The sequence below is a fragment of the Perognathus longimembris genome, chromosome 1, assembly GCF_023159225.1.
Source record: "Perognathus longimembris pacificus isolate PPM17 chromosome 1, ASM2315922v1, whole genome shotgun sequence".
NCBI classification, from domain to species: domain Eukaryota; kingdom Metazoa; phylum Chordata; class Mammalia; order Rodentia; family Heteromyidae; genus Perognathus; species Perognathus longimembris.
The window spans coordinates 97,723,021-97,744,201 of NC_063161.1; the positions used below are offsets into that span (position 1 = coordinate 97,723,021).

A 21,181-nucleotide genomic window follows, 5' to 3' on the forward strand; every position below is an offset into this window, starting at 1 on the left:
TGTAATTTTAGGCTGAGATCTGGATCGGGTTCAAAACCAGTCCAGGTAGGAAAGTTCACAAGACCCTTATCTCCAATATACTACCAAAAGTAAACAAACAACAACAACAAAAGGCTAGAAGTGAAGCTGCGGCTCAAGTAAGTGATAGCATGCTAGCTTTCAGCAAAAGAAGCTCAGGGACAGTGCCCAGGTCCTGAGTCCAAACTCCAGGACTGGCATAAAAAAAAACAAAAACCAAACATTGTTGTAATCCTAGCTACTTAAGAAGCTGATATTGGAGGATTGTGGTTCAAAGTCATCCCTGGAAGGAAAGTCCAGGAGACTCTTATCTCCAATTAATAACCATCCAAAAGCTGGAAGTGGCACCATGGCTCCAAGTGGTAGAGCCAACAGTGCCCAGGCCCTGAGATCAAGCCTCATGACTACCACCATCAACAACAAAAACTTTACTTGGACTCCATGATAGGGCAAAAATATTTACCTTAAATCATTTTCAAGTCTTTGTGGGTACTGAAGTTTTATCCTAAATATTATAATCTTATAGTTAGATTAAACTGAAGGGTGATTTTTAAAGCAGCCAGCACATCTGTGCTCTTCCATCCTCAGTCTGGGTGCAAAGCAAAGGGGCCCACAGGTGAGAACAAACCACATAAGACACAAAGCTCCACCAGAGGAGCCTCTGGTCTTCATGCAAAGGAACACAGCTGTCCTCCTTTCAGTCTGAAGGTTCATTTTCATCCTATCTGTTCCAAACTAACAAGAAAAAAAAAACTTGAAGTACCACAATATAAGCAAGCAAAGAAAACCATCTTCCCATCTATCAGTGTCTCAGGAGACTGTGATTTGAGACTCACAGTTCCAAGCCAGCTTGGGCAGGAAAGTCTGTGAGATTTTTATCTACAATTAACCAGGAAAAAGCCAGAATCTGAGCCATGGCTCAAATGGCAGAGCAGCCTTGAACAAAAAAGCTAAGTGACAGAACTCAGCACCCTCAAGTTCAAGCCCCAGTACCAAGGTACACACACACATACACACACAAGAAAATCATTTTATTGAGACCAGTGGGGGCGGGGGGGATGTGGCTTAGTGATAGAGTGCTTACCTGCATACGCAAAGTCCTGGATTCGATTCCTCAGCACCACATAAACAGAAAAAGCCAGAAGTGGTGATGTGGCTCAAGGGGTAGAGTGCTAGCCATGAACAAAAGGAGCTCAGGGACAGTGCTCAGGCCAAGCCCCAGGACTGGCGACCATTACATTTTTCAACTAAGTCACCAGGGCAAGACAATATTTGGGGGCCATTTCTAGCACTGAGTTTGTGATTTCTGAACACTCACAAAACCCTTTATTAGAAGAACAAAGTAATGATATCTAGAAAAAAATCAGAACTTGATTTTTCAAAACAGAAATGTTAGCTCTTTACGGAAAAGATAAGATCTGGAATCCCACACACAGGAATAAACTCTGTGAACGGAGCTTCCCACTCTGAATTTCCATGAAGACTTGAAGCCAAAGGAACTAGGTCAGCCTGACGTTCCTTTGTTCAAACCAGTACACAGTCCTGATTAGTCCTACAGCGAGGCTCGAGGCTCACAAGAGAGGGGCCAGAGAGACAGGTTCTCACAGGGACGACTCATGTGTTCTAGAAGATTCACATCCAGCAACACAGGCCAGAACAGCAGGGCCTCTCAAAAGCCAGACATGCCCTAGCATTTACACACAGGGAGACCAAAGAGGGACAGTCTTCAGAGAGGAACACAAAGGCACAATGCCTATGTGTCTCTGATTATATACAAAATAATATTTATAGAAATGAACTCCAGGAAATGGAAATGAGGATTTTTATTTGTTGCTGTCTTCATATCCTTTTCTTTTTGTCTTGTTTATTCATTTATCTGTCTTGGGGAGTAGAACGGGGACACAGAAATGGAGGGACCAATGAAGCAATGGTATTCACTAGACACTATGTTGAAATTGAACTATACAGCTTGCGGCTACAGATGAGAGGGAAAAACTGTGAGAGAATGAAGGAAGGTGTGCCATTGTCCAAAAAGAAATGTACTTATTACCTGACTTATGTAACTGTAACTCCTCTGTACATCACCGATATAATAACATTTTCTTAAGCCAGACACAGTCCAGTCCTGTCCCCTCCTCCACACCACCAAAATCTTCCCTGAAGAGGTTACAAACAAGAGGCTAAGAACAAATGCAAAGATTTGGAGAGAAACTCCCTAAGCCTAATTTTCTGCTGCCCAATAAGCCCCAAGTGTACAGCAAATGTGTGCTGAGCATAGGGGACCCCAGAGCTACAGGGTGGGAAGACAGAGCCCCTCCCTGTCCTGCACTGACCAGCACCTCAGGGACACACAGAGCAAAGGAAGAGAACACAGGCTCATCAGAGGCTGTGAAGCCAAGAGATTTGGAGCTGAAATAATGGAATAATGAGCTCATTGGTTCCTGGGACCAGAAACCTCCATCATTAGGATAATTGGTGAAGGTCTTCGTTGGGAAGTGAAGGGTGAAGAAGAGCCAGAACGAACCAGCAGGCAATCAGCTAGTGACAGAATGTCCCTAGACCTACAGCACAATGAGGGAGGGAAAGGAGAGAGAGGGGCAGAACGCTTACCTGGCAAGCCCAGGTCCGCAAAACATAGATCCAACCCACAGAGCCCTGCTGGCTTCTCCATGCCAGGGGCCTCCTCACACATAGGTGACTGACACGCTTTCCAAACTCAGGGTAGCTGAGAGAAAAGTGGACAGGGGATGGGACGGAGAGGGGACGGAGGGAGGGAGGGAGGAGGGAGGGAGGGAGGGAGGGAGAGGGAGGGAGGGAGGGAGGGGAGGGAGGGAGAGGGGGTGGAGGAGGAAGAGGAGAAGGAGGAGGAGGAGGAGGAGAGGAGGAGGAGGAGGAGGAGGAGGGGAGGAGGAGGAGGAGGAGGAGGAGGAGGAGGAGGAAGAGGAAGAGGAGGAGAAAGAGTTGTCTTGGCTATGCATCAGTGGCTCACTCAGAAAGCTGAGATCTGGTTCAAAACCAGCCCTGGCCAAAAAAGTTTGAGAACTTTCAATTATACAACAAAATCAGATTAAAGAAATGGCTCAAGTGATCAATTAAGTAGAAGCTTAGCAAGCCTGAGGACCAGAGTTCAAACTGTGATACAGGAGAGAGACACAGAGAGAAACTAGACTTTCTTGAAATCTATCTGGAACACATGCTTATGTTATCTTCATCATTTGGAATTGTCAGAGTACAAATATCATTGGGGCTGGGGATATAGCCTAGTGGCAAGAGTGCCTGCCTCGGATACACGAGGCCCTAGGTTCGATTCCCCAGCACCACATATACAGAAAACAGCCAGAAGCGGCGCTGTGGCTCAAGTGGCAGAGTGCTAGCCTTGAGCGGGAAGAAGCCAGGGACAGTGCTCAGGCCCTGAGTTCAAGGCCCAGGACTGGCCAAAAAATATATATATATATCATGACAGATTTTATTTTCACTTAATTTAAACATATGCATTTTAATGTTGACCAAACAGAAAAAGATACTGTAAAGGTGATTCCAGTATCTAGATTGCTTAATCTTTGAATGCCATCTAAACTTTGTCTGCAGTCTCATTCTAAATAGTTGGAGTTAGAGGGCTTAAGCCCAGGCAGTGAATGAATACATTAAATACTGAGTTTGAGGCCTGGTCTCAGACAAGAAAAGAAAGGGGAGGGGAGGAGAGGAGAGGAGAGGAAGGCAAGGGGGAGAGGGGTTGCTGGGAATGTGACTTAGTGATAGAGTGCTTGCCTAGCATGCATGAAGCCCTGGATTCCATTCCTCGGCACCACATAAACAGAAAAGCCGGTAGTGGCACTGTGGCTCAAGTAGTAGAGTGGCTAGCCTTGAGCAAAAGAAGCTCAGAGACAATGCCCAGGCCCTGGGTATGAGAGAAAGAGAGAGAAATGAAAGAGAGAAAGGGAAAGAAAAGAGAAAGAGAGACAGAGAGAGAGAAAGAAAGACAGAGAGGAGAGTGGGGAACTGGTGGCTCACACCTATAATCTTAGAGACTCAGGAGGATGAGATCTGAGAATTACAGCTCAAAGCCAGCCCATGCAGGAAAGTCAGTGATATTCTTATCTCCAGTTACCCATCAGAAAACAAAAGAGTGGAGGCATACACACCTCAGCCATTACAACACAGGCCATAAAGCCCACCTACAACAAAGGACACAAGGCCCATCCACAGCATAGGCCCAAAGCCTACGCACACGAACAGCCTACAAAACCCACTGACAGTCTTATTTTCTTTAACCTGCTGCATAATATAGTAGAATGTTACACTGATTACTTATATCTTCCAAATATATTCAGAAAGCTTCACTAGATTCAATAAATGATAGAGTTGTAAACTGCTACCCACATCGCCTTGCATATATGAAAAAATGCTAGGGTTTGAGGAGGACTATCAAGGCAATTCCTTGATTCAAACCTCCAAAAACTGTCCAAGGTTCTGCTTCTCCGGGAACCTAAGAATTTAAGAGATTTTGTATTCATTACCACTGTCTAGTGAACTGTGGTCTGTTTGAAGTGAACTATAATATATATACATATATATACACACACATACATATGAATAGATATGAATATGTGTGTATATTTAATATATAAATGATATTATTTATAGTATATACATGTGAATTATAATTTAATTCCACCTCCAGGCAGATGAGAAAAAAATAAGAGGCATTATATAGAGACAAAAACTGTAAGTAAGCTAGACACCAGTGGCTCACACCTGGAATCCTAGCTATTCAAGAGACTGAGATCTGGGGAGTGAGGTTCAAAGCCAGCCTAGGCAGACAAACCAAGAGGGTCTTATTGCCAATTAACCAGCAAAAAGCTAGAAGTGGAGGTGGTAGCTCAAGTGGTAAAGCACCAGCCTGAGCCAAATAGCCAAGCAAGAACAGGAGACCCTGAGGTTTGAGGCCCAGTACCAGCACATAAAAGAAAAAACAAAACTGTACATAGCTTTCAACTCAAATAGAATTTCCAAGACCCTGTTTTATCTTAAAACTTGGGTAGATTCTACTATTTATTACAGTCTGTTTATTACAGTAAACTCTGAATCAAACCCACAAATAATAACAAAGCATAAATATTAGGAATGTTCTACATGTTATTGAATTATACACTTAGAAGTGATCCCTTCTGTAATATGACTTTTACCCCAATAAGAATAAAAGAAGGGAGCTGGGAATGTGGCTTAGTGGTAAGAGTGCTTGCCTAGCATGCATAAAGCCCTGGGTTCGATTCCTCAGCACCACATAAACAGAAAAAGCTCGAAGTGACACTATGGCCCATGTGGTAAGTGCTAGCCTTGAGTAAAAATGAAGCCAGGGACAGTGCTCAAGCCCTGAGTACAAGCCCCAGGACTGGCCAAAAAAAAAGAATAAAAGGAGGAGAAAGTAATAAGTAAATGTCTATACTGCTGGTAGGTGCTAAAGAAGAAATCATTGGTTGCTAAGTAACAAAATTCTGAGATTATCTAACCAAAATATAGTATATTTGAGATTAATATATAGGATTTGCTCAAAAGAGTAAAGGAGCCAGGCACTGTGCGGTGGCTTGCGTATGTAATCCTAGCTACTCAGGAGGATGAGATCTGAGGATCGCAGTTCAAAGCCTGCTCTGTACTGGGTCCAGAGTTCATGGCATTGTTCTTTTCATTTTGGTGCCTTTTAAAATTGTTCATGGTGACAAGATATGCAATGTCTGATTTCAACAGACTTCCTCCATGACACATTCTATAGAGCATAAGTTCTAAAATGGGTACATACCAGAAGAATCATGGGTCTTTTCCAAGTGGTTAACCCGATGATCCCAGACAGAATTACCTGTAAGAGAAAAGAAGAATATTATCCAGGTGCCAGTGGCTCACAAGTATAACCTAGCTACTCAGGAGGCTGAGGATCACCATTCAAAGCCAGCCTGGGCAGCAAAGTCCCTGTAAAACTCTTATCTCCAATTAACCACTCAAAAGCCGGAAGTGGTGCTGTGGTTCAAAGTGGTAGAGTGCTAGCCTTGAGCACAAAGAGACTCTGAGACAGTGTCTAGGCCCTGAGTTGAAGTCCCATAACCGACAAAAAAAAAAATAATAAAGAAAAGAAAAGAAAAGGAAGAATCATTTATCTGTCGTTGGGGGACAAAAAGGGGTTCAGAAACAGAGGGACAGAGAGTGAACAAAGGGCCACAGTGGTATTTACTGGACACTACGTTGAAAATGAATTGTACAACTTGTGGTTGGGATGAAGAGAAAAACTGAGAGAGAGGAAAAGAAGGAGTGACACTGTCCAAAAGGAAATGTCCTCATTCCAAGTGCTGGGTGGCTCATGCCTGTAATCCTAGCTACTCAGGAGGCTGAGATCTGAGGATCATGGTTCAAAGGAAGCCCTCATAGGAAAGTTCATGAGAGTCTTAGCTCCAAATAACCGCCAGAAAACCGGAAGGGGCACTGTGGTTCAAAGTGGTGGTGTAATAGCCTTGAACGAAAGAATTCAGGGACAACACCCAGGCCCTGAGTTCAAGCCCCACAACTGACAAAATTTAAAAAAGGTATTCATCACCTGATTTATGAAATGGTAACCCCTCTGTACATAACCTTTATCATTTAAAAAGAAAGAAAAGAAGGAAGGAAAGGAGAAAGAGAGAGAAAAATTAAAGGAATTCCTCAGGCCCAAGCACATCCATCCAACATGTGGGGCACATGTGGAGTATATCCAACATGTACGTTGGTGCACTAAAGAGTGTCTGCTGAGTGCAGGTGGGCTAGGGTCTCTTTGATGGTACTTTTCTTACCAAGATCCTTCCCACGTGCCAGCTCACCATCTCTGCTTAACTACAAACCACATAGGCCCACGCCCACAAACCCAGGGCTCATCATTTCACAGCACCACATCAGTGAGGGCACAGGTCTGCCTTTCAGTAGCAAAGACTAAAAACACATGTGGACAGACAGGCAGGTGACTTCTCATTCTTTCTTTCTTTCTTTTTTTTTTTTTTTTTTTTTTTTTTGCCAGTCCTGGGGCTTAAACTCAGGGCCTGAGCACTGTCCCTGGCTTCTTTTTGCTCAAGGCTAGCACTCCACCACTTGAGCCACAGCGCCACTTCTGGCTATTTCTATATATGTGGTGCTGAGGAATCGAACCCAGGACTTCATGTATACAAGGCAAGCACTCTACCACTAGGCCATATTCCCAACACTAGGTGACTTCTCTCTATGGATCTGGGCCTAATTGTCTTATCTGTCCCTCAGGCACTGTACCACTGCAGTCCCTCTACCTCTAACAGGATGCGGCCTCAACACTCAGAGCCGATGTGTCCCACTCCATGTATGGGGGCCATGTCTACTTTTCATGCAGAGCTGGGATCCCTGATCCCAGGGCTTGACCCTCCTTCATTCCAAAAGTTAGTGCTCTGAACTTGGCCCATCATTCCCCATCTTGGCCCTCACTTTGGGAAATGTGTAAGTGAAGGAAACCCTCTCTGAGGTCTCTTTGAGTGCAAACATTGACCTCATTGTGTGGAGAGATTGCTCAGAATGCTAAGATCCAGCATGTAGGTAGACATACAGTATGAGGCATGTGTATGTGTGTGTGTGTGTGTGTGCACATGGGTGCATGAGTATGTGTGCATGTATATACATACATGCATATCCTTCCACATGTACAGTGCTACTCACCCATCCACCCACCCTGTTGCCCACTGGACTTGGCTGACGAAATGTACGTGGCTTTTGTGAGCACAGAGCTGGAAATGTCACTGCTCTTGAGGGAAACACAAACTGCCTGCGATAACTGTGATTTGAATAATTCATTGGTGTTTGTTACCAGCCTCTCTGAATATAGACCCCTGAGGTTCAGCTTTATGGAGCACTACTTTGGCCATTCAAACAATATTGTTGCCACGAAGTGTCCAGCTCCAAACAGAAAATACCATAAAATAAATACTCTAAGCTGTACTTCACACATCCTCCCCCACGGCTTCCCACCTTTTCCAGGTTCACAGTTTCATACATCTGCACATTCTACTTATGTATGTATTTGCTGTGTAAACCCGTGTGCATGTGTATACTAGAGTTTGAACTCAGGACTGCATGCTCTTGTCTGGCTTTTTTACTCAAGGTTGACACTCTACCACTTGAGCCACACTGCCACCTCTAGCTTTTTGCTGGTTAACTGGAAATAAGAATTCCTCAGACTTTCCTGTCCAGGCTGGCTTCGAACCTCAATCCTCAGATCTCAGTCTCTTGAGTAGCTAGGATTATAGGTGTGTTTCACCAGCACCCAGCATTTGCTCTTTAAATTCTCATCCTCAAATACTCCCACTGGGATGTGTATGTACTCCTATGCACAGGAATGTGATTTCTACAAAAGAAAAAAAAATAGATCATAAAATATATACTGTTCCTGCCTCCTCTTTGGGGGGGGGGGGGAGGGCAAAAAAATACTTCAGGAAAATCTCTGAGTCCCTGGGTTAGCTGTGATTCATTTCAGCTAAATGGTGGCAGAACACCCCATTGTGTGGCTCTCCACAATGCATTCAGCCATTTCCATATTCATGAAACTTACTCATTTCTAGTTTTCCCTTCACAACAATAATGTGTAAATGTCTAGGGACAGTTATCTTTCAAAACAAGTGCTTTGGGCTGGGGACATGGCTTAACATGGTAGAGCACCTCCCTAACATACACAAGGCCCTGAACGCAAACCCAGTACCACACGCACACACACACACACACACACACACACACACACACACACACAAAGAGCTTTCATTTCTACTGGACAGGTGGATAAAGTATCAAGAATGGAGTTAAGGTAAAAGGTGCTTATATTTTCATTCTAATAGATTATGACAGGTATTAGTGTTATTTCAAACAAAGGGCCTTTGAGACAAACAAAAAACTATACTCTTTGTTTCTTCCTTGAGAAATGACATTTTGTCTACATATACTAACAACAAACCCCAGAAAATGTGTTTTTTTTAGTATGTATAAAATAAGGAATAGAGGTGTAGCTCACCGGTAGTTCACATCTGTAATCTAGCTACTCAGGAGGCTGAGATCTAAGGATGGAGGTTTGTAGTAAGCCCAGGCTGGAAAGACTCTTATCTCCAGTAAACTCAGAAAAGGCCGGAAGTGGCTTAAGTAGTAGAGCAGTAGCGTAGAGCACAAAGAGGCTCAAGGACAGCACCTAGACCCTAAGTTCAAGCCCCAGCAAAGAAAAAGAAAAAGCAGGGCTGGGGATATGGCCTAGTGGCAAGAGTGCCTGCCTCATATACATGAGGCCCTGGGTTTGATTCCCCAGCACCACATATACAGAAAATGGCCAGAAGGGGCGCTGTGGTTCAAGTGGCAGAGTGCTAGCCTTGAGCAAAAAAAAGCCAGGGACAGTGCTCAGGCCCTGAGTCCAAGCCCCAGGACTGGCAAAAAAAAAAAAAGAAAAAGAAAAAGCCAAGCAAGAGCAGGAGGCCCAAAGTTCAAGTCCCAGTACCAGCACAAATTTATATCTATATTTTATATAGAAACATTATGTTAAGTATAATATTTATATCATATTATGCATTATATATGTTGTATAATATATAACATAATTATATTATGCCTAAAATGCATATCGCAGGTAAAAATGTTAATAACCTCAAAATGTTGTAACAATGATGCTTGTGATGTTGGTGGAAAGAAATATAAAGTGCACAGAGCACTATTAAATGAGAAAGTCAAGACATATGCCAAATTCAGGGACTGGATGACAAATTCCATCATCACTGTAAGAATCGCCTGTTCCCTCCCTGTAGGAAACTGGGAGTGAGGAGGCAGTAGAAAATTGCATCCCAGTACCACATGGGAACTGCAGCTGCCCACTGCCGTTCACCCCATTCCACCTTTTCCCAAGCCCCATCCACCAGGGACTACAACCATGCATTCCCTGAGTTCCATTAGGATATTGCTCCCTGACCCATGACACATGTGGGCTGTGCCTATATTACACATGTGCTCACTTGCCTTCCCCTCGTGCAGGGCAGTTGCTCTTTCCCTATTCCAATAATTCCCTGTGCCTGGGGAGGAGAAAAGCATAAACACAGGCAGGAGCGATGGAGTCTCTGCAATGAAAGCAATATCAGAAGTGATACACCGGAGGTAAGTAGTCTCTTTTCTTAATAAAAGCATACTTAAGGTTTATACGCTGGGCATTCTACCACTTGAACTATCTACCTTCAGCCATGCTTTTAGCTGGTTATTTTAGGGATGGAGGCTTGAGGACTTCTCTGCCTTGGCTGGCCTAGAATCATTATCCTCCTGATCTCTCAGCCTGTGAAGCTAGGATCACAGTCAGAGCCACTAGTACTCAGCTGAGATGAGATTTTAAAGAATTCAAGACCTAGGGAATGGATGCCCCGGCTGGTCTCAAACAGGAATGGAACTCATGAATTCATTCCGTCACAAATTCGAGGAAAGAAAGAAAGGGGCAGAGTATCCTGTGAGGGCTGGAGCTTTATCAGAAAGGAGTCAAGATGAGCCCTCAGCCAGGGCCTGCCCTGGTTCCCTTTACACCATCTGACTAGATGTGCAACTGTCTCTCTCCAGAGTGTTTGGGCAAGTACATCTTGCTCGAGACACTCAAGTCAAGGAAGGAAAGGAGGGAGGGAGGGAGGGAGGGAGGGAGGGAGGGAGGGAGGGAGGGTGGGAGGGAGGGAGGAATAGGAGATTGAGGTGATTGTGGAACCCTGGACATGCTTCTCTCCCCCCCCCCCCCCCCCCCCATACATCAGCAATCCTCTTTCAGCCCCAGGCACAGCCTGCCTGGAATGGATGGGCAAGAACGGGTGTTCCAGATTCTAACTTCCTTTACATGATTATCATGTGATTGCATGCAAATTTTCTTTCACTCACTCAAAACCCATTCCTTGCAGATTGCAGTAAAGCAGAGACTTTTCTTTTTTCTGATAATGCAAAGAGGCCTCTGAGCTACTCCACCCTCACCACTGAATATTGTTCATGGTGCCTTCATTTGCCAGCTTAAAAGCCAAATCATTAAGATCAAAAGCTTATAAATCCACTGCCCTATTTTCCTGGCTAATCCGCTAACATGCCTTCAGGCAAAAATGTTCTGGATCCTTTGTCAAAAGCTGCAATATCTAAACAGAGAGATTCCCACCCCCCACCCAGACTTGCTGTTAATATCTCATGTTTACCCTGTAAATAAGCACACAAACACACACATACCTTCAACAATCTATCTTGCCCTATTGTTTTTAGAGGCAAGTGAAAAATTTGAGGGGGAGAGGAGGAAGAGAGAAGAGAGGAAGAGGGGTAGAAGAGGGGGGAGGAAGAGGGGAAGGGGAAGAGGAAAGAGGAGGGGAAGGATAAGGAGGGAAGAGAAATTCTTCCCTTCCTAGCACAAGTCATTTAAAAAACTGAAAGAGCAGGCAACTGGCTATTTCTAATATATACAGGATAGTTTGGGCTGTTTTGTTGTTTTTTTAACATGCCCTGCAAAAATACAAAACATCCTATTGGCTTTACTTTGAAAATTGCCTTGGTGTTTAAAAACATGGCGGGTTCTCCATGTGTCTAGCCTGGTGTTACAGCTAGCTTTAGGCACTTTCTTATACATTTTCTGTTTATGTTGTAGAGCTGACTTCATCTTGACTAGGGAAACATGGTAGGAAATGTTGGAGGGAATAAAGCTGACTCCATCTTGATTATTAGGGCAACCTGACCCCAAAATTCTGCTTCTGTAAATGGCTTGCTTAACTTGTTGCTTGCTCTACCCCCTGCATCAACCTCCTACATCTGTGCTACACTTTTACCTTTATAAACCTAGTTTGAGGACTGTTCGGGTCATGGTGGCAGCTCCCAAGTCTGTACTGTGTCCCTGGCCATCAGCCCACTTTTCGCTAGCGTGGTTTCAGCTCCGGAGTCTGTGCTGTGTCCTTGGCCGGTCAGTTCGCTTTATGCTTCTCCAATAAATTCATCTTTTTGCTTGAGACTGTCTCTGAATGGTGGACTCTTGGAGGGATAGGGAATCCCCTCCCTCTAACCCCCATAACATTTACACTTTCCAAAACCAATTCTGAGGCAGGAACCATCCCACGCATTTTACAGATGAGCAACTTAGGCTGGGGTTCAAACACTTAAGCAAGGTGCAGAACTGATAAACATGATCCTGCTGTCAAGTAAAATAAAGGAGTGAAGAAAATGTTCTCTAAAACCTATATTTAAGGGGGCTGGGAATGTGGGTTAGTAGTAGAGTGCTTGCCTAGCATGCAGGAAGCCAGGGATTCGATTCCTTAGTACCACATAAACAGAAAAGGCCAGAAGTGGTACTGTGGCTTAAGTGATAAAGCGCTAACCTTGAGCAAAAGAAGCTCAGAGACAGTGCCCAGGCCCTTACCTTAGTTCAAGCCCCGGGACTGGCAAAAAAAAAAAAAAAAAAAAAAAAAAAAAAAGCTGTATTTAAAATTTGCCTTAAATTAGGATAAGCAAAAAGAACTCCAAGAGAAGGACACAGGAGGATTCTATTGTTGTTGTTACATTTAATGCTGTAGGTGGATTTCCTTTGGCTTACCCGATGTAGTTAATGTATATGATTTAGGAAGGCAAAGAAAAATGAGGGAGGGTGCAACAAATATGACAAGAAGTGTACTCACTACCTTATTGTGTAACTGTACCCCCTCTGCACATCACCTTGTCAATAAAATTTAATAAAAAAATAAAATATGCCTTAAATCCTAAAGTAGCATTTGATGTGTATATATTTATATTTACTATTATTTAATTCTTAGGGAGTTCACAGTGTTTATGTTAGCTTTTCCTTGGACTGTTCATTTGTTCTTTATGTTTCATTATCACAATCTTTATTAAAAGACTGATTTTAAAGTTCACCAAGGTCAAGTTTTCTTTTAAGAAAGCGGAATTTTGCCCCCAAATCATGAACTCAAGAAAGAGATTCATCATAATTTAGATCATTGCCTTAAAGCAGAGGGAAATAAATGTGTGTGGTGATAAAGGCTATTCCAGTTCTCTGAGAAGAACAAAATCCAATAACCACCTTTCTGTCACTTGCCTGAAGTAGCTGCAAGGGATTATGGGTGTCATCACAGTCATTAAACAAACCAGTGTTCTCTCTAGTCTTTAATTAAGTCTAGCCCAGTGTGGTAGGCTGGGCCTCCCACAATCCCAGTGGGATCTAATTAATATTCATTAAACACAATCCCCATCTGAGAACCAGGACAAGGCTTGGTCATGGACACTGAGATCCTCCCTCAACTCCCTACTGCAGGTTGTTTTGTAATTGCCATTGTTGCAGGCTTTGTTTGCTTTTAAGTTTGGGTCCTAACTGTGTGCCTCAGACTAGTCTGGAACTCTCAGTCCTCTGGTCTCATCTGGGATTATAAGTATATGCCACCACACCCAGTTTACAGATTGTTTTAAAGATAGCTCATCTCTTAGTATCCTGAACTTTGGGAATTATTATATTCTGAGTCATTTACCAAAGGTAATGGGAAAAAAATGATAGAGTACTCAAATACTCCCTTCAAGCTGTTGAATATATGGGAGAAGATTCTTTATAGGAGTTAATTCTTAAATGTATTTTTTAACAGATAAAATATCTCTTTGATATTCAGGAAAATGGAGGCAGCCTCAAAAACTGCAGGCTTCCAGAGTGAAAAACCTTATAAGCGCACTTAAGGAGAAATATCCTTTAATTATGTTGGTTAACAAAATAGCATCTTCAAATGAATATTTGTCCCTGCAACCTAATTACATATCAAATAAATAACCAATTTTTTTCAAAAGCCAAGATTTGTCAGTTTACTACCACAGAGTACCCAATAGTCATCAGAAGTTTGAAATATGAGGAATGCAATAGTCCATACATAGTCTTGAGTACATTAGATTGAATTGACACTTCGACTCAAGTGCCCGTAATAGAGATTCTAAGTGGGGCTGGAGGAGCAGCTCAGTGGTAGAGCAGGCACACAACCCTGAATTCAAGCCCCACTGCTGAGAAAGGGAGGGAAGAAGGGAGGGGAGACAGGAGGGAAAAGATAAATGAAGACAAAAGGGGAGGGAGAAAAGGAAGTGGTAGAAGGGAGGGAGAAGAAAGAACAAAGAAATTTTGAGGGTCCTATAAACATGGTATGCCCATACAATGGAATATCACTCCACAATTGATAGGAATAAACTATTGATGAATGGCACAAAACTAGGTGAACCTGGACAATATAGGAAGTAAAAGAGAGTGAGTCACGGAAGATTCCGTATTATGTGATCTCATTTATATGAACCCTGCAGAACAGACAAGTCCATAGAAAAAGCACAGGGGTCAATTAGGGAGGGCCTGGATAGTCAGTGGGGCAAAGGGAAGAAAAGAGAAAAGGGAGGAACTGCTGATAACTTTTGTAGGTGATGAAAAGTTTCCAACCAAAAAAGAAAAAAGAGAACGTTTTCTGAAAGTGAGAGTGATGATGACTGCATGACTGAATTTACTGAATATCTATGGAATGGTACTCAGATAACTTCCATGACATGTAAGTCTAAATGAAAAATATTAGCAATACTGATCTTTATTATTATTATTATTTCTGCAGTCCTCAGCTATAATTTTGAGCTCTTTTTCTAAAACTTAAAAAGAAAAAACCCCACTTAATTTAAGGACCTGAATTACTTGAAGTATACCATATTTCTTTTTAGAAATATATTCTTGAGAGATTTGCTTTGTTTCATTCCAGTGCTGGGCTTGAACTCAGCCTCAAACTCTCATTTGGCTTTTTCTGCTCAAGTCTGGCCCTCTACCACTTGAGCTATACCTCACTTCCGGCTTTGGGCTGGAGATACAAGAGTCTCACAGATTTGTCAGGGCTGGCTTCAAACTGCAATTCTCAGATCTCAGCCTTCTGAACAGCTAGTATTACAGGCATGTGCCATCAGTGCCTGGCTCTGCGCTGAAATAGTTAATGCCTAATGTTATATCCAGTGTCTGCCATGAAGTATGGCAGGAGCCACGGTGGCTGGCCCTGGATTCATGGACACATTTGTTGAGATATCAGTGTTTTTCAGAATGAAGTACAGGGCTGGAAATAAGGCCTAGTAGCAAGACTGCTTGCCTCGTATACATGAAGCCCTGGACTGGATTCCACAGCACCACATATATAGAAAACGGCCAGAAGTGGTGCTGTGGCTCAAGTGGCAGAGTGCTAGCCTTGAGCAAAAAGAAGCCAGGGATAGTACTCAGGCCCTGGGACCAAGCCTTGGGACTGGCAAAAAAACAAAACCCAAAACAGAATGAAGTACAAAATACCAGGGGCATTTAAGACTTCTTGCTCACTTCTCAGAATCTCACAATGCTGTCTACATGATCTTCTTTCTTATTTATTTATTTATTTATTTAGTCATGAGGTTTGAACTCAGGGCCTAGGCACTGTCCCTGAGCTCTTTTGCTCAAGGCTAGCAGACTCTATCACTTTAAGCAACAGCTCCACTTCTGGGTTTTGAGTAGTAAATTGGAGATTAGTTTCACAGGGACTTTTCTTCCTGGAGTTGACTTCAAACCCACAATCCTCCTATCTCAGCCTCCTGAGTAGTTAGAACTACAGGGGTGAGCAACCAGTACCCGGTTTACATGATCTTTTTAAAAATATACATTGAAACTTAAAGGCCTAACTCCTCTAAACATTTAAAATATTATTTATCAAAGTTAATTCTTGGAAAGGGAACATGGAGGAAGAGGGGTGCAGAAATGAAGGAAGAAAGGATAAACCGAAGTAGTCGTCATAGTATACAGTATGTGGAAAATAAACTACATAACTTGTGAGCAGGGATGGGAGGGGGAAAACTGGGAAATACTGCCTACAAAGAATTGTACTTATGATCTGACTTATGATATAGTGATGTCTCTGCACAGCACCTTAATAATAGCAGTAAAGTTATATATTTTTAAAAGCTCAAAATTATAATTGCATACAAAATGCCTAAGATAAACGCCTCCTCTTAATCATTTAAATCTCTTTAAAATGTATACACACACACACACACACACACACACACACACACTGAAATATTTATACATGGAATGATGAGATGCCTGAGCTTTGATTCAAAACAAAATGGGGGAGGGGGCTGGGGATATAGCCTAGTGGCAAGAGTGCTTGTCTCGTATACATGAAGCCCTGGGTTTGACTCCCCAGCACCACATATACCAAAAACAGCCAGAAGTGGCACTGTGGCTCAAGTGGTAGAGTGCTAGCCTTGAGCAAAAAGAAGCCAGGGACAGTGCTCAGGCCCTGAGTCCAAGGCCCAGGACTGGCAAAAAAAAAAAGGGAACTTCATCTGACAAATGGACTGGACCTAATTCCCACCCATGCTTCTGGAATGTACCAGAACACTCAGGGGTGAAAGCAGAAGAGCCCAGGATGGAGTACAGAACAGGTGAAACTCCTGTTGAAACAAAGTGAGGACTGTCTATGAGTTTGTTGTAGTGTTTGTATAAGTCTAGAACTCCTATAATACAGGGATTAAAAAATAAACTTCTCTCATCTGCATAAATTCAAAATTCAAAACATGACATACTTTTTTATCCGAAGATATCAAGAAAATCATAGTATTCGGATAGTACCTTCTTTAAATCTCATTTTGTTGTTCTGTAATTACATCCATTGGTCCTGTTGTAATTTTGCAAACTCTGAGATTGATGTCAGGAATGTGTCACAAAACAAAGGAAAAGACATTATAGGGTTTCTTCCTGACCCTGGCATCAGAGACAATCCAGAGGCCAGAAGCTGGTGGCTCAGGCCTGTAATCTTAGCTACTCACCAGGGTGAGATCTGAGGATTGCAGTTCGAAGCCAGCCCAGGCAGGAAAGTCTGTATGTCTTATCTCCAATTAGCCACCAGAAAACTGGAAGTGGCACTATGGCTCAAAGTGGTAGAGCACTAGCCATGAGTGAAAGAGCCTGATCAGGGCCAATGCCCAGGCCTTGAGTTCCAGCCCTATGACAGACAGGAGAGAGAGGGAGAGAGAAAGAGAGAGAGAGAGAGAGAGAGAGAGAGAGAGAGAGAGAGAGAGAGAGAGAGAGAGAGAGAGGCCCCAATCCAATCCTAAACCCCTGCTTCCTTCTCTGTGCCTCCCTTCTCTGTTTGGTCCAATCCAAGGATAAGGACATGTCCATAGACAAGCCCAGAGAACTGGCCTTCATCTCCTTCTGATAACCTGTTTTATACTTCATCAAATCCAACTGCAGCTCAGCTGGCATCTAAGAGCATTTATTTACCTCTGAAATAATTCTCAAAAAGAAACTTTCAGATTTGAAAATTATATGAGAAAAAGAAAATCAGCCGAGTAGTAACAGCTCATGCCTATTATCCTAGCTACTCAGGAAGCTGAGCTATGAAGACAGGTTCAAAGCCAGCCCAGGCAGAATAGTCTGTGAGACTCTTATCTCCAATTAAACACCAAAAATCCAGAAGTGTACCTGTGTCTCAAGTGATGGAGTGCCAGCCTGGAACAAAAGAAAAGCTAAGGGGCAGTGCCCAGGCAGGCATTGAGTTCAAGCCCTCATACTGACGTGCATGCACCCATGTGCACGCACACATGTACACACACACACACACACACACGAGAGAATAATTTTTAATATCCCTAAACTAGCTATCTTTGAGAACACATAGATTGTGATTTTACAAAGAGTATTACTAATAAATAATAATAATTTAAAAATTACATTTGAATTTTAAAATTACATAAGAAATTTAAAATTTACATAAGGCCCATGGTATGTCAAGGAACAAAACACAGCTAACCATTTGGCTGAATGTCATCAGGCAAGTGGTGCAGAGAGACAAAGGGATATAATTCCTACCCTGCTTGGAATACCTAGCCTTTGGCAGTTTCCAGAAAACAATGGCAGGGTCCTGGGGCAGGGCCATAGACATGGGATTTTTGTCCCAATGATGCACAAATTGTGAGTTTCACTCCCCATACATAACACCGGACAGATAGCTATTAATATGATCATCCAACCTCAGAGTATTTCAAAAGAAGAGTAGATTAGCACCAGAGGAAGTACAAAAATTTCAGGTCAGACTCAAGGAACCTGCTGTTCTTAAGGTTTTCTTTTCTTTTTTTTTTTTGCCAGTCCTAGGGCTTGGACTCAGGGCCTGAGTACTCTGCCTGGCTTCTTTTTGCTCAAGGCTAGCACTCTACCACTTGAGCCACAGCGCCACTTCTGGCTTTGTCTTTGTATGTGGTGCTAAGGAATAGAAACCAGGGCTTCATGCATACTAGGCAAGCACTCTACCACTAAGCCGCATTCCCAGCCCCAAAACAAATTTTCTACCTTTTCTTTTTTTGCCAGTCCTGGGGCTTGGGACTGAGGGCCTGAGCACTGTCCCTAGCTGCTGCTGCTGCTGCTGCTGCTGCTGCTTCTTCTTCTTTTTTTTTTTTTCTGGCTTTTTCTATTTATGTGATGCTGAGGAATGGAACCCAGGGCTTCATGTATGTGAGGCAAGCACTTTACCACTAGGCCATATTCCCAGCCTGTTCTTAAGGTTTTCATTGAAGCAATTACTCTAGGTTTAACGAGTGTTCCCTACACTCTTAAATATTGGTCTTGAAGTTGAGCATGTGTGAACCTTTAAGGGCAGTTTCTACAGGTACAGATGTTTCCTCACTGCAGATAGTTGTAAAAACTATAGAAATTGCCATACTATCAGGTTGCATTAGTTCACAGATCTATCATTTACTTTACTGATCCTCTACAAGCATTCCAAAGACCTGTGAACACATTTTCTCAGTGCCTGCAAACCCTCCCGAAACTGAATGTGTCTTGCAACTGGTAAAAGTCTCAGGAAGGAGGCAGGGGTGAGAAGCCCACATTCAGTGGAGACAAACACTTGCTGGCTGGCAGGCTTTGCTGGCTGGCTGGTGGCTAGGCTTCTCTGGGGATCAATATTCCTCACTAGACAAGCTCAGAACTGGGTCCTGAACAGGGCAGACTTCTCCAGCCATCTGCCCCACATTCCTGGTGCTCATCCATAATGACAGGTTCTATTTCTTGAGAATCAGATTGTGCAGAGCAGCCTGCAAGTGCACCGTGGCCTCCCCTCCCGACTGAGGCCTTTACTAAATGACCAGGTACAAGCAGGCAGTGAGTTACATGCACCCTCTCATTACCACTTTCTCAAATAAGAGTGGAGCCATCCAACACCAGGCACTTTCCACAATTCTGGGTTTCTTAACAAGGAATAAAACCAAGTGATGTGCCCCTGTCCGTCACTTGTCACTCTGTCCATCCCACAAATCCAGCCATCATATTCGAGGATACATTAGTGAACAAAAGATTTAAAAAAAAAAACAAAAAACACTCTGCCCGTCGCAGCTGACTGTCCATGCGGTAAATACACGGGAGTCAAAAAAAAAAAAGTTTTTAATCATTGTCCTCTTGCTTTCATGCCATCCTGCCTCTTCCTTCCAGTCTCTCAGAGAGTTGGATCTCTTTGTTTTATGCTAATAACATGACGCGGACAATACAATCCTTTAGCTTGAGAAGAATGGGCCGTGCCCAGGTGCCCGCCCCCATGCACCCTTGAATTTGACTATCTCTACCCCACACTGAATATCCCCCCATCTTCAAATGGTGTGCGAGTCTGCGCTCCCCTGAATGTAGCCCAGGGATACGGGGGGAGAGGTGGCAATCGAAGGACAGCGGAGGGGACTGACCTGAGCCCCTTGATTGCCGGAGCGGACCTAACCAAGGCCAGCGGGGTCCCGCGCACGCGGTACTCACCGAAGAGCCAGCCCAGAACGGGCACGAGTTCTTCACCTGCGGGGAGCTGCTCAGAGACAGCGCCCCGAAGCTGAGCGCCACCATGCAGCAGCCCAGGATCAGCTGCAGCAGCCCGAGCGACAGCAGCGGGCGGGCGGGCAGCAGCGCGGAGCCGGGGCCGGCGACGGCGGCGGCGGAGGCGGCGGCCCGGCGGGAGGACAGCGCGGGCGGCGCGGCCAGAACCCCGGCGGTGACCGCGGTGGCGGCGCAGCGAGGCCGCGCCGGGGGCTGCAGCGCGCTCCGGGACCAGCGCGGCCGCAACGGGGGCAGCGGCGGCTCCTGGGCGGTGGCGGCCGCTGTGCCTGGGCCCCCGGACTGAGGACCCCCCGAAAGCCCCGCGACCGGGCAGCAAGAGCCCGGGAGCACCACGGGCAGAGACATGGACGGGCGGGGACCGGAGCGACCGGCGATGGCGGGGAGGAGACCGGGAGCCGGGCGGATCCGAGGGCGCCGCGCACTGGGCACCGCGGGCGGGATCCGCGCCCAGGGGGGAGGGAAGGAAATGCGCACGGCCCAACCACCACTCGCGGTCGCCACCGCCGCGGCTCCCGCCGGCCGCACCCACCTGCCGTCCCCGGGTCCGCCTCCACCCCACCCGGCCCGAGCCCACCCTCGCCCTCACCCCCGCGCGCCCCACAAGTGCGCCACGACCTCCCCTCGGGGTCCCCGCCCAGCCCGGGACGGGTCCCTAGAGCCCCCAGGAGCTGGCCAAAGACTGGTCCCCACCCGCCCAGATGTGACCAAAAGCGTCCAGCCAAGGGAAGGACCCGGGCCACCTTTAAATGCTCCCCACCCCACCCCACCATACGAACGGAGCGGGGCTGCGGGGCGACCCGAGGCAGAGAAGTTTTAAACCAAGGACTCAGGGAAGGATGAGGCCGATCTTCACCTAGCTGTCTGGAGTGGGGTGGGGGGTGCTTTTCTGGAAGCCAACTAGGGGCCCAGGGGGGCTGTGGAGAGTGACTTTATTTCCCCAAAGGAAGAACTTGGGCCGCCCAGCCCCACGTGGCCTGGGTTACACTGCCCTGGCTAGGACTCCAGGAGCTAATTAGCATCACCAGATGGAACAATGGAACAATAGACAACCAAACTTCCCAGAAAAGTAGCCTAATAATAAAATCGGAATCTGCTTTGGTAATTTGTGAAACAACATGAGAGCTTTTTCAAAGAAATGATCCACCTTTGCAAAATGATCCTACCCCCACCCCCCCAGTAATAACCTTGCCCCTAACATATCCGAAGTGGCATACATAAAATGATTGTGAGGGATTTTTTCCCCTGATAGAACCAGATTAAAATGGATTTCCTCCCCCGCCC

At 44.8% G+C, this 21,181-nt stretch overlaps 1 protein-coding gene across 1 annotated transcript in view; it reads right to left on the minus strand.

The window, feature by feature from the left end:
- Positions 1–20,409, minus strand: part of Fam189a2 (family with sequence similarity 189 member A2) — a 56,541-nt gene extending 36,132 nt beyond the window's left edge. The window contains exons 1-2 of the mRNA XM_048332835.1: positions 19,826–20,409; positions 5,816–5,872 (exon numbers count right to left, since the gene is read on the minus strand). Coding sequence (XP_048188792.1) covers positions 5,816–5,872; positions 19,826–20,245 — 477 coding nt within the window. The 5' untranslated portion in view covers positions 20,246–20,409. The remainder of the gene's footprint in view (positions 1–5,815; positions 5,873–19,825) is intronic.
- Positions 20,410–21,181: the final 772 nt, after the last annotated feature.